The 27,505-nt window shown below is 37.8% G+C and overlaps 11 protein-coding genes across 11 annotated transcripts; 4 read left to right on the top strand and 7 right to left on the bottom strand.

Moving 5' to 3' along the window:
- Nucleotides 1-1,040: 1,040 nt before the first annotated feature.
- BDF20DRAFT_943468 (uncharacterized protein) lies at nt 1,041-4,847 on the top strand (the record flags this gene model as incomplete). Its single annotated transcript, XM_053084822.1, has 4 exons — nt 1,041-1,144; nt 1,218-1,609; nt 1,666-4,110; nt 4,251-4,847. The coding sequence occupies 4 exons, from the start codon at nt 1,041-1,043 to the stop codon at nt 4,649-4,651; spliced, it is 3,342 nt and encodes a 1,113-aa protein (XP_052934676.1). The 3' UTR covers nt 4,652-4,847.
- A 613-nt stretch (nt 4,848-5,460) lies between these two features.
- On the top strand, nt 5,461-7,851 carry BDF20DRAFT_877361 (uncharacterized protein). Its single transcript, XM_053081432.1, has 3 exons — nt 5,461-5,783; nt 5,901-7,317; nt 7,423-7,851. The coding sequence occupies exons 1-3, from the start codon at nt 5,529-5,531 to the stop codon at nt 7,812-7,814; spliced, it is 2,064 nt and encodes a 687-aa protein (XP_052934677.1). The 5' UTR covers nt 5,461-5,528; the 3' UTR covers nt 7,815-7,851.
- BDF20DRAFT_877362 (hexokinase-domain-containing protein) lies at nt 7,852-10,247 on the bottom strand. The gene is made up of 3 exons (XM_053081433.1): nt 9,896-10,247; nt 9,187-9,603; nt 7,852-9,097 (listed from the first exon to the last, which is right to left on the bottom strand). Exons 1-3 carry the CDS (start codon nt 10,068-10,070, stop codon nt 8,268-8,270), a joined length of 1,422 nt encoding a protein of 473 aa, XP_052934678.1. The 5' UTR covers nt 10,071-10,247; the 3' UTR covers nt 7,852-8,267.
- A 1,105-nt stretch (nt 10,248-11,352) lies between these two features.
- BDF20DRAFT_877367 (adaptin N terminal region-domain-containing protein) lies at nt 11,353-14,357 on the bottom strand. Its single transcript, XM_053081434.1, has 7 exons — nt 14,199-14,357; nt 13,853-14,094; nt 13,653-13,766; nt 13,084-13,558; nt 12,636-13,015; nt 12,013-12,560; nt 11,353-11,939 (listed from the first exon to the last, which is right to left on the bottom strand). The coding sequence occupies exons 1-7, from the start codon at nt 14,236-14,238 to the stop codon at nt 11,435-11,437; spliced, it is 2,304 nt and encodes a 767-aa protein (XP_052934679.1). The 5' UTR covers nt 14,239-14,357; the 3' UTR covers nt 11,353-11,434.
- Nucleotides 14,358-15,940: 1,583 nt separating this feature from the next.
- BDF20DRAFT_877376 (uncharacterized protein) lies at nt 15,941-16,354 on the bottom strand (the record flags this gene model as incomplete). The annotated part of the gene is made up of 2 exons (XM_053081435.1): nt 15,941-16,287; nt 16,313-16,354. A coding segment is annotated over one exon (156 nt), but the record flags the coding sequence as incomplete, so codon positions are not given.
- On the bottom strand, nt 16,244-16,474 carry BDF20DRAFT_877380 (uncharacterized protein). Its single transcript, XM_053081436.1, is given in 3 exon segments — nt 16,244-16,287; nt 16,289-16,370; nt 16,394-16,474. The coding sequence occupies 2 exon segments, from the start codon at nt 16,465-16,467 to the stop codon at nt 16,289-16,291; spliced, it is 156 nt and encodes a 51-aa protein (XP_052934681.1). The 5' UTR covers nt 16,468-16,474; the 3' UTR covers nt 16,244-16,287.
- A 1,200-nt stretch (nt 16,475-17,674) lies between these two features.
- Nucleotides 17,675-19,389, bottom strand: BDF20DRAFT_877386 (diacylglycerol acyltransferase type 2A). The gene is made up of 3 exons (XM_053081437.1): nt 18,402-19,389; nt 18,285-18,329; nt 17,675-18,178 (listed from the first exon to the last, which is right to left on the bottom strand). The coding sequence occupies exons 1-3, from the start codon at nt 19,306-19,308 to the stop codon at nt 18,009-18,011; spliced, it is 1,122 nt and encodes a 373-aa protein (XP_052934682.1). The 5' UTR covers nt 19,309-19,389; the 3' UTR covers nt 17,675-18,008.
- Nucleotides 19,390-19,932: 543 nt separating this feature from the next.
- Nucleotides 19,933-21,784, top strand: BDF20DRAFT_823139 (Alpha/Beta hydrolase protein; the record flags this gene model as incomplete). The annotated part of the gene is made up of 7 exons (XM_053077775.1): nt 19,933-20,170; nt 20,252-20,405; nt 20,491-20,558; nt 20,633-20,859; nt 20,957-21,434; nt 21,530-21,567; nt 21,650-21,784. 7 exons carry the CDS (start codon nt 19,933-19,935, stop codon nt 21,782-21,784), a joined length of 1,338 nt encoding a protein of 445 aa, XP_052934683.1.
- Nucleotides 21,785-21,891: 107 nt separating this feature from the next.
- On the bottom strand, nt 21,892-23,729 carry BDF20DRAFT_914169 (ubiquitin fusion degradation protein UFD1-domain-containing protein; the record flags this gene model as incomplete). Its single annotated transcript, XM_053084153.1, has 7 exons — nt 21,892-22,227; nt 22,314-22,533; nt 22,610-22,740; nt 22,842-22,963; nt 23,058-23,090; nt 23,175-23,355; nt 23,703-23,729. 7 exons carry the CDS (start codon nt 23,727-23,729, stop codon nt 21,892-21,894), a joined length of 1,050 nt encoding a protein of 349 aa, XP_052934684.1.
- Nucleotides 23,730-24,854: 1,125 nt separating this feature from the next.
- BDF20DRAFT_877400 (uncharacterized protein) lies at nt 24,855-25,929 on the top strand. Its single transcript, XM_053081438.1, has one exon. The coding sequence runs from the start codon at nt 25,087-25,089 to the stop codon at nt 25,894-25,896; it is 810 nt and encodes a 269-aa protein (XP_052934685.1). The 5' UTR covers nt 24,855-25,086; the 3' UTR covers nt 25,897-25,929.
- BDF20DRAFT_877406 (Clp protease-domain-containing protein) lies at nt 25,930-27,405 on the bottom strand. The gene is made up of 6 exons (XM_053081439.1): nt 27,211-27,405; nt 27,024-27,119; nt 26,817-26,888; nt 26,573-26,707; nt 26,174-26,432; nt 25,930-26,081 (listed from the first exon to the last, which is right to left on the bottom strand). The coding sequence occupies exons 1-6, from the start codon at nt 27,355-27,357 to the stop codon at nt 25,954-25,956; spliced, it is 837 nt and encodes a 278-aa protein (XP_052934686.1). The 5' UTR covers nt 27,358-27,405; the 3' UTR covers nt 25,930-25,953.
- Between the last annotated feature and the right edge of the window lie 100 nt (nt 27,406-27,505).

Below are 27,505 nucleotides of genomic sequence, written 5' to 3' on the forward strand. Positions count from 1 at the left end.
TTCAGTTTGCAATCGAAGATATTAAAGAGCGATAGAATGCAATAGAGATGAGAACGAACCAAAATTCCGTAGTCTGTACAGTTTATGAGCAACACTAAAAAACTGATAAATCGGTCCCAATAATGTTTAAGTATGCTGATACCTTAGAAAACTCTTAACATATACGAATGTTGTTCTTTAAGGAACTGGGATGAGTTTTTCGAACGTTTCTTGGGGGTTACAGGATTGTAGTGATATTTTGTTCTATCGTTTGCCTGTGACCCTGTTTGCATGTATAAATTGCCCTTTTTTACAAGCAGCAGAAGCATCTTCTACTTTTCTGTTTCTTTTATTTGAGTAGAGAACAAATTCACTTATAAAATCTATAGATTACTCGAGCAAATAAACTAACAGCAGCTTCCGGAGCTCTTTTCGTCAAGAAAATAAGTTGTCGATGTAAAAGCTGATACAGCTTTCTATTTTGTCATATTCTTAACAGATTGTTGGTGGGCCAACATCTACACGTCCACGTTTGTAGGAAGCTTTCTTTCTTCTATTTATTATATTTAGACTTTTTTTTTTAATTTGTTTTGTTCTGGAATAATATGGACATGGTTGGTAGCCGTCTTCGTTGTTTGCTAGATGTAGTATAAAATAACCAGCTTCTGCGTAACTATATCCTCCATAATATTATCGGTTTTCACGGCTATAAAATTACGACTCATACCCATAATGGCGGTTAAAGGTATCTACTCTATTGTCTCTAGGCGTTTCTCGACGCTATCACTCATAGTCCTTCTGTCACTTTCAGTATAAAAGTATTTTGACTTTTTAAAAAATTTCCTGTCGGTAATTTGGTTTTTGAGTCTCACAGTTTGTCTCTGTTTTGGGATGGAGGTTTCGTCTTCTAATTGAATTATGCTTTTGAAAAGCTGTGATTAAATGTTCCACTACTGTTGATTTTTGTTTTGAGACAATATATCTGTCAAAAACATCAAAATGTCTTATTGCATTTCTTTTTGACATTCTTCACTTCAAATCATTATTCTTGGGGGACCAGGATGACCTTTATTGGTTCTATGGGCTTCCATCATAATAACAGCAGCTGTGATAATGGAAATTCAACCGTTTATACAAAATTAGATTTGTCAAATAGTACAACAAGGTAAAGCTTCACTCTTCCTGTAATAAAATTCCTTTAAAGCCATCATGTAGCTAACTACTGTTCTATTATAAAGCTTACCATATCACTTATATCAGACACAGTCTGGTTTGTTCAACAGAATACAAAATAGTGCAAATGTGCAGCAGTTACTGCTGAGGCGCAATCGTTTAGACTCTTTGGAGAAGTATACCGAAGCTCTAGACAGCATGAAAGCATCATTAACAGAATTATCACTGCGCGACAATCGGTTTACTCAGTTCCCTGCAGAAATTACCGTACTCAAGAATCTAACTAGCCTTTCGTTGGCCAACAATGACTTAGGAAGTATACCCGAAGGAATATTTCCTGAATTGTCTCATTTACGGTGGTTGAATTTAAGAGGAAATGGATTGAAGATGCTACCTTATGACATTGTGTGCTGCCATGTATTAACAGGAATGAACCTGGAACAGAACGGATTCAAAAGTAAGTATCTTTTAAACAACTCATTGCAATAGATGAAACGAAATTGAAAATATTAGATGGAATAGTTGAGGAGATATCAGTACTGGGAAATATATATCTAACTAGCCTAACTCATTTAGAATTTCCAGAGGTCCTTTTCTTCTTGACAAGTCTTGAGATTCTAATGATATCACGAAATAGAATTTCATCTATATCCTCTAAATACATTTTCCCTAGGAGCATCAGAACCCTCAGTTTAGGCTTCAATCAACTAACTGTGGTACCTCATACTCTAGTATATGATCCTCCTCCCCTCCTATCACATCTCCAACTCTCCGGCAACCCACTATGTTCTTTACCACATGATTTTCTTACTACAGGCTACAGTCATATCGTCAGCCTTGACTTTCACACATGTCAATTGACAACTATTTCTGGCTCTTTTTTTGTACGTTTAGCTTATCGCTGTCCTCTACTTCGTCGTTTAAACCTGGCTATCAACAAGCTTACCTCCCTACCACCTGAAATCGGTCTTTGCAGTCAGCTCAACTGGCTTAACCTTAATGATAATCAAATTAGTGATCTACCCGAATCAATGACCAATATGGTTCATTTGATCAAGCTAGGGCTTGTTCAAAACAAACTTACCACATTACCATCCAACTTACTCATGAACATGAAGCAACTGCTGAAATTAGATATAAGGCATAATCAACTGGAGTTCTTCCCTTCTTCGATTATGGCCTTGTTACCAGATAGCGAAGTCAGACAACACGCCCTTGTAGCAGCTTCTTGTGAGGTTTTCAACATATATGAAAACAATTTGGAATTCATAGGAAGCAATAACGAGAAAACCACTTTCCGCAGAGTAGAACCCTGTCATGTGTGTCGTTGTTATCATCGTAACTATTTCGATAAAAATGGAGACACATTAGGAAAAGATACGGATATTGCAACAGCCACCAGCTCTTCATCGTCAACGGAAACTACCACTAACCTTCCTTATTATCACCAACTGTGTTTACACTACACAACCAATGATTCGAATTGCTGTCATCGTCGTTATGGTGGCTCTTTGAGGACGCTCATGGTGAGCCATAACGCCCAAACTCTACAGCATGCAGATGGTATTTTATGCAACACATCATTGAAGATAGATCAAGGTGATAGCAAAGACGCTGATACACACACAATGCAAATTCTCTCTTTGAAAGAAGCTTTTCAGATTTTACAACACACAGCATATTTGCCATCTCAATCTTCAAATGCAAATACCAGTTTAAAGGCGAGGAAAAAAAAGGTTCTTCATGAAGCGTGCTTCTTTAAAGAAAAAAGAAATCATACTGTTTATAGTGCCGGCAGTAGCAGTAATATTGATGTTACTGATATTACTACCAGCAGCGAGAACAGTAATAGAGACAGGACTTTCAAAAAACCACGAACGTATAGATCATGCAGAGACGCTCGCTTTACAGTCGTTGGCCGACATAGAATGCTTAATGCTTTAATGGATATTGATACTGACGATGAAGAAGATGAGGAGACTATTGAAAAAAACATAGACGTTCAAAAATTTGCTGAAGAAAAATCCATCGTTGAGACAACTCGGAATAAGTTGTCTGAAGTATTTCCTTTATATGAACTGTCCTTACGCCAGCAATTGAATAACATGACATTCACTCCCAGTAGATATCATTTTACGAACCTACAGAATAGTACTCATCAACCATATCAGACGAACAGTGATCGCGAGAATTGTTCTTCATCAGCGCCATCCAATAGTCATCTTACGAAGCAACAATTACAAAAGAAGCGTCAACGCCTCTCTAGCCATCAAACAGATCGTTTGCTTAAGGCTGCTTTCCCGCGGGGTATCCTTCCTCCTCTTCTTCTATCTGACATTTTGCGCCGTTCACCGCGACAATGCAGCTTTTGCCTTCGATGGAATAGCTATTCTCCCTATTCAATTGCGGTCAATACTAAAATATGCAACAACAGACTACAAATCCCCATCCGACATAACGTTTGTTCGTTTGATTGTGCGCTAGAAGCGATAATACTTTTGTACGAAAGAACAATGAATTACCACTGTTTAGACCCTACCTTATTTCTTGGTTTGCAAGTAGCTCGCTCAATTACATCGTCTCAAGGCACAAGATTTTCAACGGAGCATCAGCAACAGCAACAGCAGCAGCAACTTTCTCCACGCTTACTATCTTCCGCAGGCCGCAATAATAATGCAACAGACGAATGGAATGAGAGATCAATAACCTTTCCGTTGGCTACGCCACTGTACGACTATCAGAATGCAGCAAGGCAAATATGGCAATATGCAAGTCCCGATTGGAGAATATTGAACCAACAACAATATGAATTGGAAAATCAACGCAGTTTTCTTTTTCGTGAAACTCGAATTGAGTATGCGGAATCGCATGCTCATCAGAATACGAGGATCAACTCTCCACCGCTGAGCTCAGGTACTGCCACTTCATCATCTCAACATAGCTTCGCTCGGCCATTAGGTAATGGTTGGTTTTTTTTTTTTTGGTTTTTTCTTTTTTTTTTCAAGGAAAGCGCTACAGAAAGGAATACACATTTTTATCCTTCAAATCGAAAACTGATATTCTTCTCATTTATCATTTACAACTTTTTTTTTATTAAGCTGCTGCAAGACGACTTACTAGGCTGGTCAGAAATCGTGTGCAAGCAATGCATTTGTTCCAAAACCATACAGATAATTCTTCAGCTTTAGCAACTGAGGAGAGAGTAGAGCCTTCCTCTTCTTCATCTTCCAATTCTCCTGATTCTATTGTGGTACAGAACCAGCCAGATCATCGTCTTGTGAATCCAAATGCTGGAGAAATCAGAGAAGAAGAACAGCTGACAGAACAGCAGCCCCAAGCACGACACCGATATCAAATTATTAGCTCAACGAACATAAATGATCATGAACTGCATCCGACCATACCTCTAACGCAAACAGAGCGTATCCTCTCTCCTCAACCGCACCTTACAGCATTCAATCATCTGCCGCGAGATGCAATACGCTTAGAAAGATTTTGAATATGATCCAGAATTTTTATGATACAAATGTCACATTTTAACCTTCGCCTAACTTATGGGGAGATCAAGAAAGCAATGACTATGGTAGAAAGCTCTATGCTCAAGTTAAGGATGACATTTTCACTTAGTCAAAAACGCTAGTATCATGTAAACATTTTTATTTAATAAGAACTTATTATTTTACTGCAAATGAGAAAATATATATTCGTAATGTGATTATTTCGAGTAAATTTGCTTGATTTTGTGGTGTTTTTTCCTATGTCTGGGGTCTACTGGAGATATAAGAGGTTTTACGTTGATCAACTAGTGCTTCTATGTTACCAAAGAAGCACAGTATTAGAGTCATTTGCGTGTAATTTTCTCCTCAAATAATCCGCAGATTTGTTGTAGCTACGTCTAATAGCAATAAGTAAACGTTTCGTATAGCTTCTCCACGTGTACCTAATAACTTGCTGAGCAATCTTCGTATTGCGACAGAGCTAACGTATTTTACCAGAAAAAAAGGTGTTTACAAAAGCGGCTTATACCAGTCTATTAAAATCTTGCAAATGTGAAGAGGTAAAATTATTGCTATGTTATACGGTTAATAAGTAAGAATACGTGTCTTGTAAAGAAACCTTATTCATATGTTATTGTTATTGAGAACCTTGTGTTTGTAGTTGTGACCTTCAAAACTGAAAGCAATTTAACGTAAGCGTTCAATTTGTGTGCCTTGACTGAAAATGAAATTACAAGTGAAACGCGTCCTGTCTTCCCTACTTAGATTCTTTTTTTTTTTTTTGTTTTCCTTTCCCTTTTCTTCATTTAGTTTTTTTTTTTCTATTTGTATACTGTTTCCACAAGCTTTTTTTTCTTGTACAAATATAATAAAGCAAATATGGCAGCTGCCGCAATTTCTTCAGCACCAGCTTCAAATGCTACAAATGCTCCCACAAACAACAGTTTCAATGCCTCAGTAAAAAATGATACCAGCCAGCAACTTGCTTCTCAAGACGTTGGTTTGATATTTGTCAGAGAATATTATACTTTCTTGAACAAGAAACCCCACCGTCTTCATGCCTTTTACAACAAAGATTCTATGCTTGTTAGAGGTGACGAAGGTATTATAAGCAATACTGCCAAAGGACAGGAGGTAACTTCATTTTAAATTTTTTGTGGAAATTGGAGTTGTTTAACTTTAACAACTTCCTTTTCTTCAATGCAACATTTGATATGTTAACTGATTTATATCCATGCTTTGATTGTTTAGGAGATACGTAAGAGACTTGAAGAATGCAAATTCGAAGATTGTAAAGTCCTTGTTACGCAAGTTGATAGCCAGATTTCTGCCAATAATGGCATTCTTGTTCAAGTCATTGGCGAAATGTGTAATGCCAATGGCCCTTCAAAGAAGTTCACCCAAACATTCTTCTTGGCTACTCAACCCAACGGATACTATGTTTTGAATGATATTTTCAGATTTTTGAAGGATGAAGTAGAAATTGATTATTATAATACTGATAGTGGCAATACTGCCGCTGCCGCTGCTGCTGCTGCCGTTACTGCTGCTGCCATTAACAACAGAACTAGCAACGCTTCTTCTGTAACAAATGGTGCAGTTAATACTATTGATACCAGTACCCCAACTGCTATTACTGCAGATAATAGTCCAGCTACTACAACTACTTCCTCAGTTACAACTCCTACCATTGCAACAAATACCACAAATGCTACCTCCGCCACACCTACCTCTACGACAGCAGCCGCACCCTCAGCTGTTGAAGAATCCAAATCCCAGGCTAAGGATTCACAACAAGCACAAAAACAACATGAAAAATTACCTTCTGAACAGAAGCCTGCCAACGAAAAGAGACCTACGGATATAAAGCAACAACAATCAGGACAAGATGGTCATAAGAAAGCTGAATCTAAAAAGAATGAAGAACCCATCAAAAAACCTACTACCGCCGCAACCGCTAACACAACAACTACTCCCGAAGTAGAAGCCAAGAAACCAGCTGAAGAGCAATCTCATCAATCCCAACCCACATCTAAGAAGAACAAGAACAAGAACGATTCAAAGCAGAATAAGCAACAACAGCAACAAGTAGAAAAGCAGTTGGATAAGGAAAAGCAACAAGCATCTAAGCAAGTTGAAAAGCAAGCAAAAGAACAAGCTAAAGAACAAGAGAAACAGACTGAAAAACAGATCGCTGATAAACAAGTTGAAAAGCAGCAACCTGCCGATAAGCAAACACAAAAGCCCGCCGCCAGCTCAACTGATAAACAACAACAGAAGCCTGCTGGTGCTACGACTACATCAGCCACTGAAAAGCCAGCTGAGAAGCCAGCTGAGAAGCCAGACGAGAAACTTGCCGAGAAGCCTACCGAGAAACCCGTCGAGAAACCCAAACCCAAAACTTGGGCCAGTTTGACTGCTGCTGCTGCTGCTGCTGCTGCTGCTGCTGCTGCACCTACAAATCCAGTCAATCAACCTGCCCACCACCCAACCACCGCTGAAAAGCCTACAACTACCTCTGCTAGTTCTTCACCCGCCTCAAGTGTCAATAGCCCTGCTACCCAAACCACAGCTTCCGCAGTAAACGCTACCACCACGACTACTGATAAACAACATACTGCTGCTGCTGCTGGCCATCAGCAACAGAATAAGAATCAAGGTCGTAAAGGTAATCAAATCATTGACTAATTTACCAGGAGTAGTATAAATATATACTTTGTTGAATGCTTATTGTTGATTTCTTTTTGCACATACGCCTTTTGTATTATGATAGAAATGACTCAAATCTTTGTCAAAATGGTAACTGAATCAGTTACTGAAGATTTGCTTATTGAAGCTTTTAGTAAGATCGGTCCTGTTAAACAAGTCAGTATTGCCCGCCACAGAAATTGCGCTTTCCTCGACTTTACATCGCCGGACACGGTTCCCAAAGCATTAGCTCAACACAAGGTCATGCTAAGTAACAATCAAATGGTTCTGGCTGAAGAACGTCGTTGGAACAATCAAAACAATAATAGCCAGCAAAACCGATATAACAATCAGCAAAGACAGCAGAATCAAGGTTATAATAGAAACAATAATAACCGCAACAATAGACAACAGGGTCAACAGCAACAAGGCCAACAACAAAACCGACAGAATCAAGGCGGCAAACAAAGAAAATAAAGTCTAAGTTTTAAGAATGAAATAACGAATTGCAATATGGTATTTGTCATGTAGTTTCAATTCAGGTTATTTATAATAAACATAATAAAAAAACATGTTTCAATAAGTAAACGATTGTCAAAACTTCTTTTGTATCATACAGGAACGATAAACAAAAAAGGAGTTTCTATTAATGTAACTAACGGAATGTTGATGATTAAGATGCTCCAAAATAGTAGCCAGCGAAACAAGAACGTGCGAATAGTTACAGATTATTCGCTTCTAATGCCATTGCTGTTGCTTGATCCATTTTTTCAGCCATCATTGCTACAATAGCTGCACCTACGATACGCGAATGCTGTACAATACCCACCGACAATCTGCATGCAACCTCTTCTGGTATTAATTCTTTTATTGCCTCGCAAACCCGTGGATGAAAGTTTGGATAATCTTTGTACACATCACCACTAATCGCTATTTGAAAGATGGGGCAGAAGAATTAGAGTCAGCACTTGTTACCCTACATCTTACAATTGGTGTAGGTTTACCTATAGCAAATCCTTTCTCAGAGTCTAATCCGATCCCGTCCTCAACCATATATTTCACTACACTTGCAATACTAGCTCCCAATAACAGTGCAGCCCGTTGGCCTACCCATTCGCATACTTTCTTTACAGTTTTCCTATCTTCTACACTCGTTTCACCCACACGACACATATCTTCTAATATTAAACGTGTATCTTCTAGCTGATCGTCATCATCTTCGTCGGCTTCACAAACATACATATAGCTTGTGTCAAATTGATATGGTATCGTTAATAAACATTCGCCTTCTAATTCTTCATCTATGTCTCCATCTTCAGCGTCCATGTCCATAGAGTCATCCTTACTGTTGCTATTTATTGTATCACAACTGTTATTTCTATTATTTGCGTTGCTATTAATATTGTTGCTGCTTGTGAACGATAATACTCCCTCGTCAACCAAATAGACTAACACTTGACGTACAATCTCTCCTAAATACATGCCCGTTGTCATTTTTTCAAATATGTGTATACCAGGGTTATTAGACTGTATATCTAGCAAGTCGTCAAATTTCGTTTTGGGTAAATGTCGTGCCCCAAAATTACACCATTCTGTATTGATGATCATGTCCTCTTGCTGCTGATGTTTAAGTCTATTTTTGAATTGACCGATATTTGACATTTTATCATAATAGGCACAATTTGTACCTGCACTGTGAATGATGCCGATTCGCGTTGAAGGATGCTGATATGCATGTGCTAATAATGTACAAACGCCATCTAATCGAAGAATTAGCTTTTAGTAAGTCTGTATAGTACACATAACATGCCTATAAAATGCATGCAAAAAATCCATATGAAAAACTTACCATTGGCGATAGCAACTATTTTCACTGCTAAACCTTTTGCTTTGAACCGTTTATCAAATAGATCAACAGCATCGCATCCAATGACATTAGGGAAATCAAATCCATGTTCAAGTGCAATGATTTTGCCCTTGTCTAATCCAGTTTGCACAACGGCAAATCCAATGCTGATAGCCATACTGTAGACAATATGTTGATGAGCGCCCACTCTTTGTTGGAAATCAGTAACACAGTCAGCAACATAATCGATCAAGATAGTGATATCGTCGCCTGCTGTCAAATTATCGGGTATCTTATATTGGTATTGGTTAATGGCTAGTTTGCCGCCTTCGCCTTTTAACTTTACTTGACAAACGTAAATATCGACGCCGCTGATTTCAAGTGCTAAGTAAGTGCCTTTCTCGAAGCCATTAGGATAACCTAATCAGTTATCAAAAAGCATCTTCTTAGTCATATAGAATAGAAAGATGAGGAAGCGGGAAGGAGACAGAAAGTCTGGTCCCAAAAAGGCAAAAAAAAATGGGAAGCTTTGTCTGTGCACGGTCCAATTTCTTTCATTAAAATTAAACTTTTCCGCTTTCTTTGGCACACACACTTACGCACACACTCACTTACTCACGCACGCACTTTCTCTCCCTCTCTTTCCTTCCCAGTGAGTTATGCTTTTACCCAAGGCATATGTTTCCTCCCCATTTTTGTAGTTCTCTTTTACCTGTAACATAAGAAGGTATCATTTTCAACTCAGACGTCTTAGTTGCAGTTTCCAGTTTATTCAATCCATTTCTCATTTCTTCATTGATCCCTTCAACTAACTTATTCAACTGCTCATCAGTAACTCTAAATGCTTGTTCAATTTGTGACAAAATGTCTTGTTTTCTTTTATCCATATTTTTTGTATATCTTTAACGAGCTGTTTCTTGTTGGGTTCTTCTTTCGTCTTTTAATTTAGTAGTGCGATAATCAGTTATTAAAGTAAAAAGAAAATAGTGATAGTTAGTTTTATGGAAAAGAAATGGAAAAGAAAAAAGAAAGGATTTCTAAATTACATTTTCCTTCTGTGTGAGATTCAAAAATCGAAAAGAATTTCCTTTTTCGTGTATGAACAGTGAAACTTCGTACTATGGTCTCCCTCTTTTTTTTTTTCTCTTTTTTTATTTTTTATCTTTTTTTTTTTGTCTGCTGTGAGTGCAGCTGAAGAAAATACAATGTTTTAGCTTCAATTTTACACTCGATACTTTTTTTGGACAAAATATATTTTTAATTTAGATAATTTTAAATTACTTTGGGATGAAGTGGTATAATATTCTTGTTCTCATGAACCCAACTTCAGATAATTCAAGCCCGATTGTTTCCCGATCGGGCACTTTCAATATAGTACCTTAGGCCCATTTTTTCTGTACACACCTCTCTTTTCAGCATTCTTTACCTGTTTACATTGTCAGAAAACTCCTTATTCATGCGCTTCTAAACGATGATATACATAAGAACAGGCTGGGCGTATTACTCTGAATCCGGTGTTGCTTTAAGTGATTATTGTGTGATCGTCTGGGACTAATTACTTACATTTTTTTTAGCTGGCAGAACAACTGAACAACAAGTTGTATTCTATGTAAATGACTCTCATTTCTGTATTCTCATTGATTGTTCAGCATCTCTCTTCATCTATAAAGTTATCACTTTTTTGTTCCGTTTTCTGTAAAAAAGTCTATATGTTTTAATATTGTTTAACTCTGCGAAAAGTTTACATGATTATGCCTTCTCGAGAAGCTAAGAGATATCACAGCAAAAATAGGAGAGCTAGATAAGAGAAGTTACTGAAGGTATATCACTGCAATATGGAGTTCAGTTATAGAATACTTAGTGAGTTCATCTTGCAATACTTCTTACTGTACATTCCTGCAGTTTTTACTAATTGCTGCTTGAAATACCTACCTGTTTGAGTACGAATAGGTCGCACATTTGGCATTGAACATTCTGAAAGAAAAGTATAGTCCAAAAAGCCAGGTTTATCCTCCAATAAATTCGTCTAAATTTGAAATGTAAAAACGTCTCAAGTTGGTAACCATTTGTTCAAAAGTCAAAAGAAAAACTATATTCTTCAGCTGTAGAAGCATTTTTTCTCTCTCATTGGATTTTTTTTTTTTTTTTTTTTTTTGTGTTTATCAGATAGATGGAAGTAAACTGGTTTATATGTTTGGCATTTATGTGATATTCATCTTTTTTTATTGCTTTCGTACAAAACGTTTTCCTATTAAAGAAGACCTGCAAATGGGTCCTTTGCCTGCTGAGTACTATTGTTGTTACTAGCGGTATTATTGCTATTCTGTGTAGATGGCGATAAGGATTGCTGTTGCACTGTAAATCCAGGTATACTGCTGAAGTTATTATTACTGTTGTTATTATTAACGGCTGGAGTTGTGGTCGAAGCACCAAATAATTTCAGAATGTCATCTGTCGAAGTAGCTGCACCAGTTGCTGGTGAAAGATTAGATTGATTAAGATTGCCGGGTTGTAAGGTAGGTGATTCAATATTAAGTGACAGTAAGTCACCTAAGGCCGAATTATTAATGGCGATAGGGCTCTTGGTTGCCGCTGGTGATGTTGTAGTTACCGGTGAGGTAGAGTCTTGAACGGAAGGTTCACTCCAATCCAAATCGAGTAAATCGCCAATATCATTGTTCTTGATGGCTTCTTTAATTTTAGCTGTAGGAGCACTTATGCCTTCTTCATCATCTTCTTCGTCGAGTTGGTGATGCCTTTAAAGCAATGATCAGGCAAAGCGTCAGTTCAAATAAGAATTTAACCACTTACTGTCTTTTTTCTACTCACCTATTAACTGTCTTTGTGACATTATCGGCGCCATATCGTTTACCAGCAAGGAAAGTATCAGCAGGTTTGTGATAAACTGAAGCTAGCGTACCTATCTCTGAAATCAGGTTATCTAACAGAGCTGGTGATAGTTCATTACTCTCACCACGAATAGGTGGTTTTTCTGAAAGAATAACAGCCTTTGCGGCTTGAGGATCAGTTGATAACAGACGCCAATAAATGTAGGCTCTATCTCTAATGTCTGCGTTATCACAACCCTCTGTAGCTATTTGCAAGATAGTTTGCACTAAGCCTTGGTTTTCTGAAGGCTTCTTCAAAAAGAGTTTTACAGTGGCTGTCAACAATTGCAGTTGCACTTGAGCATTTTCTTCTTTGAAATTCTCAATGAAGAACGTCATCAAATCATCTGCATTATCAATCTTTTCAGCATATTCACCAACGATCCAAATCAGAGAAGCCTTTGCCTGTGGTTCATCCAAAATATCCAAGTTGGAGCAAAGTTGAGGAATGATACCTTCGAAAGTGTGAGGGTATTTACGGAAGATATCCTATAAAGAGGGATGTGAGTTTGTTAGTCACATGAGAAATTGGATACTTCAATGTTGGGGAGTGTTTCCATGTACCTTGATAACAATAATTGCTTCTTGGACGACATAGCTGACACCAGTATTAATCAAGTCTAGCAAAACATTAATACAGCGCTCAGCAGCTTCTTCAATTTTAATGGCACATCGACCAATAGCGTTCACTGCTTTTCTGACAAATTCGACATCTACTTCATTAGCATATTCTTTCAATTCACTGAGCAGCTGATCCACATTTCTGTTATTGCACAGCTTCATCAAAATTTCCAATTTCTCCAGCTTGACGTATAAGGGATCGTTATATTTACAGAAAAATACGCGCATTTCATTACTTAGCACTTGAGGGAACTTTTGTAAAACGAGGCTAATATTTCTTAGTGCAATGTACTGAAATTCTGGAGGGCTGGACAGTAAGGTGACTATCAGCAAATAACAAACATTAGCGGCCGTCTACGCTTAATAATTGGAATAAGTAAGTCTTGCTTACCGAGTGGTGGTGCCATTTTTCTGCAAAAAACAGGAATTAGTTCCTTGTTTGTATCGTCCAAATAATCCATATTTAAGAGTAACACTCTGACGGCTGCCAGAACGACTGCACCGTTAGCGTGTTGTAAACGGGGAATGACTTTATCACAGATGGTCTCAGCATCCTTAGAATCCTGTGGTTTATAGTCGACCATAGCACTTAAAATAGCAATTTGGCCCCATTCCGTACATTCGTTTAATGCATGCATTAATTTGTAAGAAACATTTTCATTGATTCTAAAGAATCCTTTTGACGTAGCTTCCTCGTGAATATCCATTAATGCAGTAACTGCATTGGCCACAACTGAAGGATTAACATCTGACACCATATCCTTCAATAAATCGATGAATCCCTGTTCCTCTGTCATTTCAGGTGCAATTTCAAATAATTTAGCAACACAAATAGCAGCTGTTTTACGAACATAAGGGTTTTCATCCTAAAACCATGAATGTACATGTCTTTAGTTACTTGTTGTTTTCTTGCACTATTTGCTGTTGAATTGGATTATCTTCTGATTATCTTCTGATTACCTTCAAACATTTTCGGAGTGGTTCAGTCAAATAGTCAATGATCTTCTCGACGCGGATGCAGCCCATGGTACGAATAGCCAATGCACGAATTAACGGATTTGGATCGTCTGAATCCTATAAATATCATGGAATTTGCAGGTGCTTATGTCGGTAAGCTTGTGTGTTTTGTTTTGCAATTCATTTCTATTGTTAGTTGTTACTTTGACAAAAGTATTGACGGCCAAAATGACGAGTTCAGGTTGAGTCTTTGCATAATTCATCAAATAGAGATAGACCAACTTTTTCAATTCGATATCTTCCGTTTGCATATTTTTCAGTACGTCTGGAAACAATCCACTGACGTCTTTGCCAACTGTCATATTGGCGATCACTTTCTTCACAGCGTCATTACGTGTTTGTCTATATTCGCTGTTTAGCTCTCTTTTCAGTTCGTAAATTTCACCTATATAAACAGGGTGAGATGACAGATTATTAGTTGTTTGAATCGTAGTGGTAAAAGCTATAATGTTCGTAAACTGCGGAGATGGTTCTATGTTGTCTACGTACCTTTTTTGTTGGTGGTGAAAAATCGGTTTGTACGAAACATCTCTGTTGTCTAGAGGCTTTTGTCGACTTGCAAACAAACAGAAAAAGTAAAAAGAGACGGAGCAAAAGTTGAGAAGTATAACTGAAAGAGAACAGACTTATTTGTTAGACTGAGCTCACAGCTGCCGTTAAAATTTATTCACCATCAGTTACGTTTAAAGAGAGGTTTTTTATTGACAAAATAATTTTCTTTAAAACCCAGTGGGCACAATGTTATATAAAATTGCCTGGGGCAGATCCGACTGTTTATAAAAGTATCTAAAAAGCCCTTTAGGATCAAGGGAAAAAACGAGTTTGTTACAAGGTTGAGTGATTAAAAGGAGACATCCATTGGAGCAGTAAAGATCTTAGAGCAACATCCAAGGGTGGGGGTTCTTGGAATAGATAGTCTAGCTCATATAGTATGTAGCAGAGGATCGGCCATTGGTGTTCCCATTGACGTTTTATCGTAGGTTGTCTAGGCGGGTGGTTAGGTAGCTGATTTAGAAGATACGAAAGGGGATCATCTATTTGCTATGACTGCTGTAAACGCGAGTGCATATTCAGGCATTGGATTGAGTGGGTCTTTGTGAACAATGCTGAGAGGTGCCGGATGCAGTAGGTGGTGTTACCACTAAGTAACCAGCCAAGTCGCCAAAGAAGACATCGACTTCTTTCTTCTCTTGTCATTGGGAGCCATAGTATGGGATCTAAACTTACTGTTGGGCGGCAGACTGATATGAGCTTAGAGTTTGTTGGGGAGCTTTGCATTGCTTGTAGGGATTCTGTACGAAAGTCTTTCAGGGACTGTTTGAGATATTTCTGATCCATCGTCGGGGCGTTTTCCTTGGTTCTTTGCCAGAGAGGTGTACGAGAGAGCTGACTCCAGATAGAAGAGCTATTTGGTTGTTGTACATATGGCAGCAGTAGGGACAGTAGGGCATCATCTGGGAGTGTTTGTGATCGTAACAGGAATTTAGCCTGGAGAGTGTAGGCTCTTTCTCGCATTGAGGTAAGTTGGCTAAGTGACGCATTATCTTGGCAGAGGATCGAATTGACCACCAAATATCCTGCGAATGCATTTGTTCTCTACGTTGTCCAGTTTCATATGATTTGTACTGTTCAGTTTGCTTATCGCTAATCTGTATTCCAGTCGAGGGCGGACCATATGAGCGTAGAACCTGAGAGATATTAGCTTATTAAAGCCGTTAGGTTTGACTCCAACCGACGATAAGGTGTTCATAGTAGCCAGGGCTTTGGTTGTGTTGATATGTATGAGCTCTTGAGTATCCAGGTAACCACCGGGCTTGAAAGGAACTTCCAGATATGGGAAGGAATTGTTGCTTCGTAGTGTGGATCCATAAAGGAGATATTCCGTCGTTGGTTGATCAGAGGAAGCCAGTATTACACGCTTGTCAGGGTTCCATCGGTAACCACGTGAGTAACTATGCTGTTCACATTTTTGAAGTAGTGATTGCATTTGGGCTTCTTCGACAATCAAGACCACATCGTCCGCATATAATAAACAGTTCATCATCAGTTACAGTATCCTAACTCATATTTTAGATAAATTACCATTTTTTGGACAATCAATATTTTTATTTTAGACGAATCGCACTTGTCTTGTAGAAGAAAATATAAATCGTTCTGACAATGATTCAATTTCAAAAACTTGTCAGTAGTGCGAAAAAAAAAAAACCAAAAAAAAAGTACTATTCCTCGCATGTAATGATCTAAATCCTTGAAATGTAAGGAAACCTTGTTTATTACGGCGATACTTTCTTCTTCTTCGCTGGCTTGAAAATTTCGGGTCTTCCAGCTCCGGACCAAACTGCTTGAGATATAGTCATCATGTTGATAGCGGCGTTAACGTCTCTCTTCCATAGCTTTAGACATTGCTTGCAATGAAGAACGCCGGTAACCTTAAATATAGGAGTATCAACAATTTACATATCATCATAGAAACAGAGGCTGCATGTTTTAGAGGTTTTGAATTCATCGATTGTCACAATAATCCATTGGCCTTCAGCTTCACGTTTCTTCAAAGTTGCAAAAGGTTTACCGACAACACCTCATCTTTGCCCTTTCAACTTAACTACATCTTTTCCAAACATTCCAGCACCAAACACAATCAGTGGTATCCTTCTAGGGATTCTGAGTACTTATCAGCCTTCCACTTCTGAATGCATCGATTTATGTCCTGGTTGCTTGCATTTGGCACAACATGCATTTTCTTCATCGGGGTCTTCATTCTTCTCTTTCCTTGCTTTTTTCTTTTCTTTCAACTATTGGTACATTAAAATCTCTTAATATCGATAAATTTACCAACTTCAAAGCCACATGAGCTCCTTACCTTGATCTGCAGTATCTGTCTCATACAATTCACATTTAAAGTATTGTTGGGTGTAATGACCCCCTTTACCGCAATTAATACACGTTACATCTAACAGTACACAATGATTAATCTATATGTATATATATATGATCAGGTATATAGGCTTTCAAAAGGCAAGTTACCATTAACAGCACTTGATTTTTCCTTTTCAGAGATTTGCTTTTTCTTTTGTTTTGAAAATGGGTCATAGTAGTATCATAAAACGTGAGATAAAAGTGAAAGGGACAACATTTGGCTATAAGAGAGCAAAATATTTTATAATGCTTATCTTTGAAAGTCACCCATGAACGCACACAAAAACATCGACAACAGATAATATAACCATCCCATTCCGCTATGGTATCTGCTATACTATGACCCTCAGCCCTCTATCAATGGTTTGATGTCAATCAATTCAAAGTTGACCTTTCTTGGAACTCTGTCCAAAAAAGGCACTGACGAATATCTGGTTGATCCCGGAGCACATTGTCATTTAATAAAAAAGTTGTTAAGCTTTTTGTAGTTTGTCCTATTGCAAGATAACGGCAATAAGACCATCATTGGCGACTTTCTTACTGAAAGAGACTCATTTCTTGGCTTTGATTGTATGTCATCCTTAATGCTGCTTGGGTATCACTGAATAATTGAGTATCCAAATCCAAAATACTATAAATCTTGTTTTAAAAATATTTGAAATAGATCTAAATTTAAAATTTATATTGTCCATTAAAAATTGTAAATCGTCTAAAATATAAGCTAAAAGACCGTATTAAGTTGGTACTGCATCAACGTCTGATGATGCCAATATCAATTCTAGATCCATTGTTTAATCTTTTGAATCAACTTCCCACTCGTCCCCCTCGATCAGCCGTCACTCGCTAATCATGGACCGTCCGTTGACCGGCTATTTGCCACATTCTTTATGAACTCGATCATTTGTTTCATGGATTGAATCCACCTCCACCAGACCCCTCACTAGGCTACGCCCTATTACGATGGTTGACCCAGCCCTCACACACAACAACAACTGCTTAAATCCTTTTTACCCTTGTTCCCGAAGGGGTTTTTAGCAATACATAGTCTATACTATAGAAACTTTAGGATCTGCCCCGGGCAATTTTTGGTGCTCATTGGGTTTCAAATATTGTAATAAAAGATTTCTTTTAAACGTATTAAGTTGGTACAAAAAGTTCAAATACTTGTCTGACGAAATAGACGTATTAGACTTGAGAAGACATGTATATGACATTTTGGCGCCCTTCCTCTAAAATATTAGAAATATATAAAGCCCATCATTCCAATTTTATGCACAAATCGTAGAGTTACATTTCTAGACTTGCAGGCAAAAAAAAGTACGTGACTTCATGCAATCTGTTTATTGGCTTGGATATATAGACCAGCAAATCAATAGCCTCTTTTTAACCAACAATTCTAAGCTCTTGTTGCCTATCTTTTGCGTATTCGTCTTTATATGCATGATAAATATGTTCCAGTTCCTTAACGTATTCTTCTTGAATTTGCAACACTTGCTCTTTGGTAGGTTCTTTTTGTCCTTCTTTCAGTTTAGGTACAGAAATCGGTCTTCCCACTATAAAAACGAAGGAAAGAGAAAGAACAGAGTAGAAAAAGTAAATCAATATCAACAGGCGAAAATCATCCGTTTGAGTACATTAAATACAGCTATTTTACATTACCTATTGTCACAACCTCATGACGATAAGGTAAAATACCCACATTATCTATATGATTAAACAATTTAATATCATTTTTATCGATCACCTTTGTTTTGAAGAGAATATAAATGGACTTACAATTAAAAATACCTCTTGCATGAAACAAGGGTACTGTGAATCCCACCATTCTTTGCATCTTCTTCTGTAAGTTCCACAGCCATGATCCTTTTGAGTTATCCACTTGTTCATATAAATCATTCTCTCCAAAAGAAAACGTGGGTACAATATCTGCTCCTTCTCGACAGGCTAATTTGATAAATCCCAATCTTTTCTTCAAAATCAAATCTACAGTGCCTGGCTTGGCGTTAAGAGATTCAGAAGCACCTCCTATGACGATCACGATAGCTCTACCTGGCCCTCCCTTGGATAAAATTCGCTCGCAGGAAGGTCTAGAGACCGATGCTATTCCCATGGCTAAAATTATTTCACGATAAAGAGGCACTTGGAAGTTGGGCAAGAGGGTGAGTAAAGAAGGCGTAATACCTGGAAACATCTCCGAAAAGCCGGTTGCCTCAGTGCCAAAATTTGCAACGGCACCCAAACTGATGATGCCGTGGGGATGATAACCAAAGATGTATTTACGAGACGGGTCAAGGTGGGCTGTTTTGACGAGCTTCACAGGAAAGTAGTTGACAAAATAGTTCCACCATGGTAAGCGACGAAACCATTCAGAGCGCCGTCCCACGCCGTTTTCAGGCGTGTCTTTGTCATACCACCAAGCCCAGAAGGCATAAGCGATATGAAATGGCCATAGGAAGGGAAATATAAGAGTACCAAAAAATAGAGTAAGGCAGTTGCCTAGTAAAAAAACCCAAACTAGTATAGCAGCGGTTTGGATTCTTCGTTCAAAAGGTATGCCTGTCAGTGGCGCCCATCGAACGGTTGGTAGGTTTTCTTTTATATCTTCTTTGATTCTGTTTGCTTTTTCAAGAATTTTATTCTTATCATCTGCTTTTAAATTGCTTTTTAGAGTATTATCTGTCATAGCAAACCTAAATGAATTAATGTGAATTGAAAAAATTATAAAAAGGGAAAATAGACACTTTTGTTGATAATATGAGTTTAAAGCCGATAAATAGAAAAAAAATATTTTTCGTTATGACAATGAAGTGCTGTAATGCGGGGAAGAAAAAAGTAACCTTTCCTTCAGTCACACGGCTTTTACCTTAAAAAGGAAACTATATGGAAAATCCGTAAAATCTTCCATATGGCTTCCAATCACATGCGATCCCCACCTCATCAATACACTACTTATTATTGGTTGTCTAAGTGTATAGTACCTTGAGAATACACGCATAGTAATTGATCAAGTGTTATAGCAGTTTTAACGAAAATGGCATGTATAATGATAGATAACGTTCACTGTTTATGATGATACTTGGATAGTATAGTGAAGCTGTTGTAATATCAAAACAGTAAGTACTTAATGATTTGTGAAAATGTGATGGGAAGCGACTTCTTTCACACCGTAAAGAAGTCACATAGATCTATTTGAAGAGTGAAATATTGATTTGTTGCCCTGAAAGTGTTGTTCTTTCCTATTTACTTTGACGGAATACTTTTCCTCTTGTTTGGCAATAATTAGATTAAAGAAAGCGAACAGGCGACAATGTTGGAGATATTAACGGCATTTGTGGCTACTACATATACATTTTCGGCCCTCTTTCTTAGCTTCTTTATCATATGTGCTCATGATAAAGAATTAGTTCGACAAGCCTTTGGAAATACATGGAGAAGATACTTATTCATCATCGAAACAATGTCTTCTGGTGTAGCTGAACTGAGCATACAGCTTATCATCTTGAAGCTGTTCCAATTTTTTGGTGTTTATTTTATGGGTGGTTTTAGTAAGTTGCATGCCAAACTAAGCTATATATTGTAAAATTGAATTCGAGAATCACTCAACTACATCACTATTACAACTGTAGACTACAAACTATCGAGCGTAGTATTTTACCTTGATGTTCTCAATCTATTAGGTTTATGCCACTTGTATTATCAGATGCTGCTTGAAAGAAGTATTGCTGATGAAACTATAAGAAAGTTAAATCATACTGCTAAGCCTATGGCCAGCATATTATGGTATTCTAAAAAAAAAATTGTGAAATACTATACGACCCTTCTCGATTTAACTGATACATTGGTTGTACCTCTGATCGCTTGTTAGTAACAATGATATAAAGAAGTTGGTAAATCCATTTTGGACACCTAGCAGGATAAAAATTCATCCCAATAGTATGTAGTATCATGTTATTGCAGCATTCCAAGCTCTGGCATCCCTATTAAACATACTGTTCTGTAAATTGTAGTTACCTATGCTACCAATGAAGAAATCAGAGAAGTTCTGGAAACATCTAACCAAGACTTTAGTCAACTACGTAGAATGATGCTGGACATATATACCAGAGCCGATATGCCGCAAGATAGAGCTTCTAAGAAACCTGTGTTAGTTCATGTTCATGGTGGTGCTTGGCGAGCGGGAAGTAAAAATCTCTTTTATCCTTATGAGAAGCTCCTGGTAAAAGAAAATGATTGGGTACGGTACATAGTGAGATTCCTGCTACAACCATTCCACTAGGTTAATTCCAACTGACCTTATGTTATTTTTCTCAACCCTTGCCTAAAACGCACAGATAATCGTTAATATTGGCTACCGTTTAGCTCCAAAGAATTCCTACCCGGCCCATTTAATAGACGTGAAACGTGCTATTCGCTGGCTTAAACAGAATATCGCTTCATTTGGTGGGGACCCCAATTATATCATTTTAGCAGGTGACTCCGCTGGCGCTCATTTGGCATCCATGGCCTCAATGACAGTGAATGATCCTCGGTTCCAGCCTGGCTTTGAAGAGGTAGACACCTCGGTGCAAGGTGTCGTCAGTCTCAGTGGTGCCTTAGATTTGATGAATGAGCCTCATACAGCCATCTTTTTCTGTAAACGGGTTGCCGGTTTGGATAACGTTGATACAGTTTTCCTGAGCGATAATTCCCCTGCTGCTCTCATATCAAAGAAGAAAAATGTACTAGTTCCTTACCTGTTGGTTGCAGGAGAAAAGGATAGCTTGACAAACAGTAGAATTTCAAAAGAATTCAAAGCAACCTTTGATGAAGGTAAACTGTTGTTGAAATGAAGCTTACAGTATAGAGAGAAGTCATAAGCTTATCAAAAGAGTTTTGGCACTATTCTTTTGTAGTCGTGCAATCAGAAAAAGAAGCACCAGAATGTACTTTGATCCTACTACCGGTAAGGGTTACAGAAGTCGTTTATTTTGTATGCACCGAAAGAAGATTAACCAGTGTATGAAAATTTGTATGCTGTATTGTAGGCTGGCCATCACATAAATTATATAAACTGGTCTCCTCGATCTTTATACGTGGCGCGAGCAATTCAATCATGGTGTGTTCAGCTGTACAAACGTACGAATCACAACAAGAGTATCCAAATAGAATCAAAAAGGTGAATTATTTATTTTATATGCGGCTATTTATAGATAAACACCGCTAGTGTATATTGTTTTTAAACTGTAGTATAGCTGCATTATTCCCTTTTGTCGATTCCCTATATTACTTATTTCTTTTTGCTCTTCCTTAATGTCTGGCCGCTTCCTATAAAAACATTCTTATTCTTCTCGTTTTCTTTGTCCGCATCATTCGCTGATGGTGGAGGAACGACCTTGTAGCCGAAATAAAGTGTACCAAATGGCAAATTGAAAGGCGCTTCATCTTCTTCAAACCCTTCTCCTTCCTTCAAACTTTCGTCTTTGCTGTTGCTGCTATTCTGTTTATTGGCGGTATTGGTTGATGTTTTAGCATTTGACTTTCCTCTTAACGTTTGTCCACCTCCTTCAAATGCTGCAAACTCTGTTTTGGCAGGGCTAGGTGCATCAATATTCATTTTACTTTTCTATTAAAAATAGAGAAATATAAGCGTCAAGCAATCCTACAACTCTTCGTTACAGTCTGAACTACTCTAAGGGGTTACAATCGTACAATAGTTGACATAGCCTTTGGTTGAGCGGTAGGTTCGACATACCCTACAGGTGGTGCAAAATCGACACTTAGATCTGTTTCGACAATAGATATACCAGAATGTTCCTGTGAATGTGGCTTGACTTCGAGCACTTTGATCTCATACACATTATTGTTATAGTTGATTTGAACGATGTCTCCCACTGTTAATGTTGAGAAATTGCGCAGAGCTTTTTCAAGTCTAAAAGATGTGGGAATTCATTTAGCTTTTCTCTCGTTTTCTGAACGATAATTTAAATGCATAACACGATAATTACACTGCTCGATGATCGCTGATATCCAGAAAGTCAGTTGATTGTGGTTGAATTTTGACAAATGATCCTAGCGGTAGAGTGACATTCTTTACTTCAATAATATTTCCAGGTTCTGTGCCTAGAGTTTCCATCATCTATGTGTGCGAAATATAATGGAAAAAAAAAGCTGTTCCATGAATAATTTATACAGCGTGTTTTCATCTTGTCATCATCATCAAACGCGCACACACATTACCCATTGAGGTAAATAGACTCTTCCTTCCTCTGCTATAAACTCGAGAACGCCTGCATGACTAAACTTCTGCTGTGCTCCATTCCTCAATCTGAATAGCATTGGAAATGATATATTCAATTGTGCTAGGTCAATAAGGAGTGATTTAGTTGATTTTCTGCTCGTTTTACGAAGATTAATCGCGCGACAGTTGATATTACTGGGTGAATAAAAACTTACAAAGTTTCTCAAGTGCTGACTGTGGTAAGATAACTACATGATTAACAATTTATCGATTAGGATTCTGGCCGTATTTTCAAGCGCTCCGTAGTTCATATCAATTTAGAGACAGTTTACTTTTTCCGCCATAATTAACGTTCTCTCTGTCGTGACCGTTGGCCATCATAGCAATGGGATAGCAACGATAATTCTCAGAAAACCCTCTATTGGGGTTGAGAAACCCTCCACCGAGATTGCCTGGTCGAAAGCCAAAGATTGAAGGTGCATTGTCGAAAGGATCTTCGTCGAAACCGCCAAACTATGAACACGTAATGAGCAAAGGAACAAGATCAGTATTGAAACTATTAAAGTTTTGTAAGAATTGCATAGTCTTACTAGGCTACATTACCATTCTGTTGTCCAAAAACAAAAGTGAAAAAAAACAACGATAAAGAAAGATTAAGAAAAGATACGCATGAAATAGAAATAAATTGATTATGACGAATTGAAGTGACGGTGTGTCAAATACTGTATTATGCGGAGCTTTTCATTATCTTCGCAGTAGATTGAGACATACCGTGGCCAGGCAGCTTTACTCGATGTATGCATGCATATTAGTCAAAGGTCCATCGATGCGCTCTCGTTTTGGGGTTATCTTTTTTTAACCCTAGTTTCACTTCTTGGCGTAGGCATAACAGGTTTGTTGACTAAAAATGATTAGAAAAAATTCCGAACATAAAAGGGCTCTTATGGCTTTGAGTAAATAGTCTTGCATCGCCCTGTAACTGCAGAGAGAAGAAAACTTCAAAAATGGCTCGTTGGATTGTATTCTAAATAATTTCTTTATTGAACTACCTTTCTTCGTAGCTCAGACACACCTCGTATGCCCTAACAAATTTAGAAAATTCATCTTTGCCTATACATGCTCATATAGGTCTATCAAGGTATGACATAAACAATTCTTCTATTTAGTCCTGATATCCCTTTAAACTGTGTCAATTGATCTACATACGCATTGTCATCTGCTTAACTCGTGCCATACGAATTCTACATCGATCGCGCTGTCAAATGTCTTTAACAGATATACACTATAAATGATCACATAATATGCTCACATTATCTTTTATAGATGGATGACTAAATGTTTCGAATAGTCCACGTACAATTCACGGCTTTTAAAGTGAAAAGCAAGAAAGCACTTCCGGTCAGAGTATCATTTCCAGTCATCCTCATGCTTAAAACCAGAATCAAGCTTGATCTTTTTTATAGAATTAGAACTGTTGAATTTCAATAATCAACAAAGGCTTTGATGATTTCTCGTCATAGTTATGTGTGTTTTGTCATTTGCTTTTCGTATTCAAATAACATACCGTGTACATACCCTAATATTTTGGCTTCGACTAATTGAATAAGACCTTGTTATGGAAACAAGCAATCATTGACTCAAATCAAGGAGTATAGAAAAGCTATATCCATGACGAAATACACAGTCTGCATACTCTCTGCACATCCATCCACAATGTAGTTGCCGAATTTAGATCGGTTCAATCACACAACATGTAACAAAGAGAAGCTTGAGGTTCCGTGGAATTATGTGCTTCTCTTCCGTGGCATGTAGTGATTCTATTGGTCATTCCCCTTCATTTTCAACTTGATTCTGCCCTAAATAGCGATTTTTTCATATGGCTTTGATTCCGAAATGAGCCATTAGTTTTATGCCTTTACTGCTTAAGGAGTACAAGTTAAAAATATAGCTTTCCCTAAACGATTTCGTCTACGCACAGATATAAATTACTTTTTTTTTTTTTTTTACAAACAGTGATCTTATTTTCTCTTTCTTTTGCAATTTGACTTCTTTTATTAAGAGTACCTTTAAGCATACCATCTAAAAAGCTTCTCTATCTGGTCATTCAATGAGAAGTAGTATTTATAGCAATTGCGACAGTATTATCCCAAACAATAGCATTTTATTACCTCAACAAACGAAAGATCGTTTAGTGCATCCTCCTATTTTACTTTCGAACGTTATCTTATAATTTAAAAGTCGAATATGGCCACCTTCCCGACTTGGATCCTGAAAAAGAACAGCCCCACAAACAGCAGTGGTTTCAACAAAAATAACTCCTTATCACCAAGACAGATTGCCAACAAGGCCTACACATTAAGTTCTAAGAAACTCAATAGAGATGAAAGGCAATCTAAACCACAATACAGTATTCGTGAACGACTTTTGATTTCTCAAACAATGCTGGAAGCGGAAGCACTGTTAAATAAGCGTAAAGCACGACACAACAGGAGAGTGATGGCATTTGAAGACGAAGATGAATACTTCATGTCTCGAACAGAGAGAATGACGATTCCTCCTCCACCTCAACCTTTGGCCCAACAAGTTAAGAATGACACAAAGACCAGGAGCCACGATATATTACCTATGGAAGAGCTCGATAGCACAATACTAACGCCATCTACAACCATTATGAATAACCCAACAGCGGACAACAATCAACATCAATTGATAGCTGCAGCTATCAGTACTACCCCTGATATTGCCCTTTTATCGATGCAACAGGAAAGAGCACCAGACTATCTTCATAGTCCTTCAAAGGAAACAACTTCTCTAATAGCTACAATACAGGAAAGCGATCTCATCATTTCTCTTAATGCCGTAATGACTGCTGCTGCTGTTACTGCTACTGCTGCTATCAGCCCCATCATTGCATTTGATCATCAACTTCTCTCAAATGATAGTAAAAAGTCTTTGGCAGCTGAACAATTCCATTTCGTTGATGAGTCCAGACCCAACTCTATAATAAATATACCTTCGTTCCCAATTATTATAGCCAACCAAATACAAATATAGAAACAAAAATAAATCGAAAAATAGCACAGTCATCGAAACTGTCATATATAGCTTTTTTTATTTTTTTGAATCATCAGATGCTGATGTTGCTTGAGTATCTGTACGTTTCTCTAGTACCTTATCGATCAATCCAAAATTGACCGCTTCCTCTGCCGTCATGAAATAGTCTCTTTCAACCATTTTTTCTATTTATAGCAAAGCATTAAGAGTTTAGCATAACATTCACCATCATTTGCCCATGGTTTCAAAAAGAAGTGTAAGAAACGCTTCAACTTGCCTATTGTTTCCAGATCACGAATTCCCGTGTGTTTCTGATAAATTCTATTTAATCTTTCTCTAACTCTGAGGATCTCTCGTGCATGAATAGCAATATCGGAAGCTTGACCGGCAGCTCCCCCAGAAGGTTGATGAATCATAATTGAGGCATTTGGTAAAGCATATCTTTTACCAGGTGCACCTGCTGCAAGTAATAATGATCCCATTGAACAAGCCTGACCATTACAGAACGTAGATACAGGAGACGAGATATACTGCATCTACAGTGTACAGACAATAACGTGTGAATACCTCTCTTCACTGTACTTTTAAGCTTTACTGACTCCATGTCATCCCCCTCCCAAAAAGACACTCGCACGATGCCTTTCTTTTTTTTTCTTTCCATTTCCCAATACGTTACTGTATCATAAATCGCCATGCCTGCTGTAACACTGCCACCTGGCGAATTTATGTATAGACTGATGGGTTTCTCTGTACTTTCAGCTTCTAAGAATAAGAGTTGCGCTACGATGGTAGCAGCTACATTATCGTTGACCTATAATACATATATGTGGTTCATTATTTTATAAAAGAGTCTTCCTTCACAACTCATGGCTGAGACTGCAGGTTACCGCTTAAACACTGGTATATTGCAGGTGACTTACGGGGCCGTTTAAACATATAATACGCTCTTTCAATAACCGAGAAAAAATATCATAGGAACGTTCTCCTCGACCCTACCGTGTTGCATATAATCCAGGGTGACAAGGTCAGTCCTCAGTCTCTATTAATCCCTTTCGCCCCACCTTCTCCATGCTCAACTGCACTGTATCAAAAAGCCTCTTAAAAAAACAGGTCAATTAGAAACTTACCGTTTGTTCTACAACCATAGGAATAAGAGATTGAGCATAGGGTGCTTCGCTCCAAGAACTAAAGATGCTCTGTTTAATGGCATGGCTAGAAAATGTCTAATTTTGATTTGTTTATAAATGACAATCAAAAGACTTTGGTTTTAGAATGCATGGGTTAGCTTTTCAAACGTAGCGGATTATCATTTACTCTATTCTTTGTTTGCGCAAGAACAGGTGCGGCTTTATTCAATAAGTTTGCGAACATGCGATGTGGAATGTCTACTGATATAGGTTTCTTATGCAAAGAGTAAAAGAGTAACGAAAACTCGAGGGGAAACAGGTACAAAAACGACATGATCCATGCGGAGTAACCTTTGAATGTTGCACTTGAAAATTATCAAACAGTATCTTTTATTTTTTTGGAAATAAAAATTGAAATCTGTCTGAACATATGCTTATGCTGGCTATCATACAACTGTCAAAAAGCCCTCAATAACACTACT

This window comes from Mycotypha africana, assembly GCF_025528875.1.
Source record: "Mycotypha africana strain NRRL 2978 chromosome Unknown BDF20scaffold_7, whole genome shotgun sequence".
NCBI lineage: Eukaryota > Fungi > Mucoromycota > Mucoromycetes > Mucorales > Mycotyphaceae > Mycotypha > Mycotypha africana.

Excerpts from the sequence above, each read along its gene's own strand:
- BDF20DRAFT_877361 (XM_053081432.1), top strand. The coding sequence starts at position 5,529 with ATGGCAGCTGCCGCAATTTCTTCAGCACCAGCTTCAAATGCTACAAAT. Across the intron at positions 5,784-5,900 it reads ATACTGCCAAAGGACAGGAG|GAGATACGTAAGAGACTTGA; the intron begins GTAACTTCATTT and ends TTGATTGTTTAG. Across the intron at positions 7,318-7,422 it reads TAAGAATCAAGGTCGTAAAG|AAATGACTCAAATCTTTGTC; the intron begins GTAATCAAATCA and ends GTATTATGATAG.
- BDF20DRAFT_877362 (XM_053081433.1), bottom strand. The coding sequence starts at position 10,070 with ATGGATAAAAGAAAACAAGACATTTTGTCACAAATTGAACAAGCATTT. Across the intron at positions 9,604-9,895 it reads GATACCTTCTTATGTTACAG|GTTATCCTAATGGCTTCGAG; the intron begins GTAAAAGAGAAC and ends ATAACTGATTAG. Across the intron at positions 9,098-9,186 it reads AATAGTTGCTATCGCCAATG|ATGGCGTTTGTACATTATTA; the intron begins GTAAGTTTTTCA and ends TTCTTCGATTAG.
- BDF20DRAFT_877367 (XM_053081434.1), bottom strand. The coding sequence starts at position 14,238 with ATGTTTCGTACAAACCGATTTTTCACCACCAACAAAAAAG. Across the intron at positions 13,559-13,652 it reads CACTCCGAAAATGTTTGAAG|GATGAAAACCCTTATGTTCG; the intron begins GTAATCAGAAGA and ends TCATGGTTTTAG. Across the intron at positions 13,016-13,083 it reads AAAAATGGCACCACCACTCG|TCACCTTACTGTCCAGCCCT; the intron begins GTAAGCAAGACT and ends ATTTGCTGATAG.
- BDF20DRAFT_877380 (XM_053081436.1), bottom strand. The coding sequence starts at position 16,467 with ATGAAGACCCCGATGAAGAAAATGCATGTTGTGCCAAATGCAAGCAAC.
- BDF20DRAFT_877386 (XM_053081437.1), bottom strand. The coding sequence starts at position 19,308 with ATGACAGATAATACTCTAAAAAGCAATTTAAAAGCAGATGATAAGAAT. Across the intron at positions 18,330-18,401 it reads TGCAAGAGGTATTTTTAATT|ATAATGTGGGTATTTTACCT; the intron begins GTAAGTCCATTT and ends TTAATCATATAG. Across the intron at positions 18,179-18,284 it reads TCATGAGGTTGTGACAATAG|TGGGAAGACCGATTTCTGTA; the intron begins GTAATGTAAAAT and ends TCGTTTTTATAG.
- BDF20DRAFT_877400 (XM_053081438.1), top strand. The coding sequence starts at position 25,087 with ATGGCCACCTTCCCGACTTGGATCCTGAAAAAGAACAGCCCCACAAAC.
- BDF20DRAFT_877406 (XM_053081439.1), bottom strand. The coding sequence starts at position 27,357 with ATGTCGTTTTTGTACCTGTTTCCCCTCGAGTTTTCGTTACTCTTTTAC. Across the intron at positions 26,708-26,816 it reads TTATATGTTTAAACGGCCCC|GTCAACGATAATGTAGCTGC; the intron begins GTAAGTCACCTG and ends TATGTATTATAG. Across the intron at positions 26,082-26,173 it reads TCGTGATCTGGAAACAATAG|AAAAAATGGTTGAAAGAGAC; the intron begins GCAAGTTGAAGC and ends TGCTATAAATAG.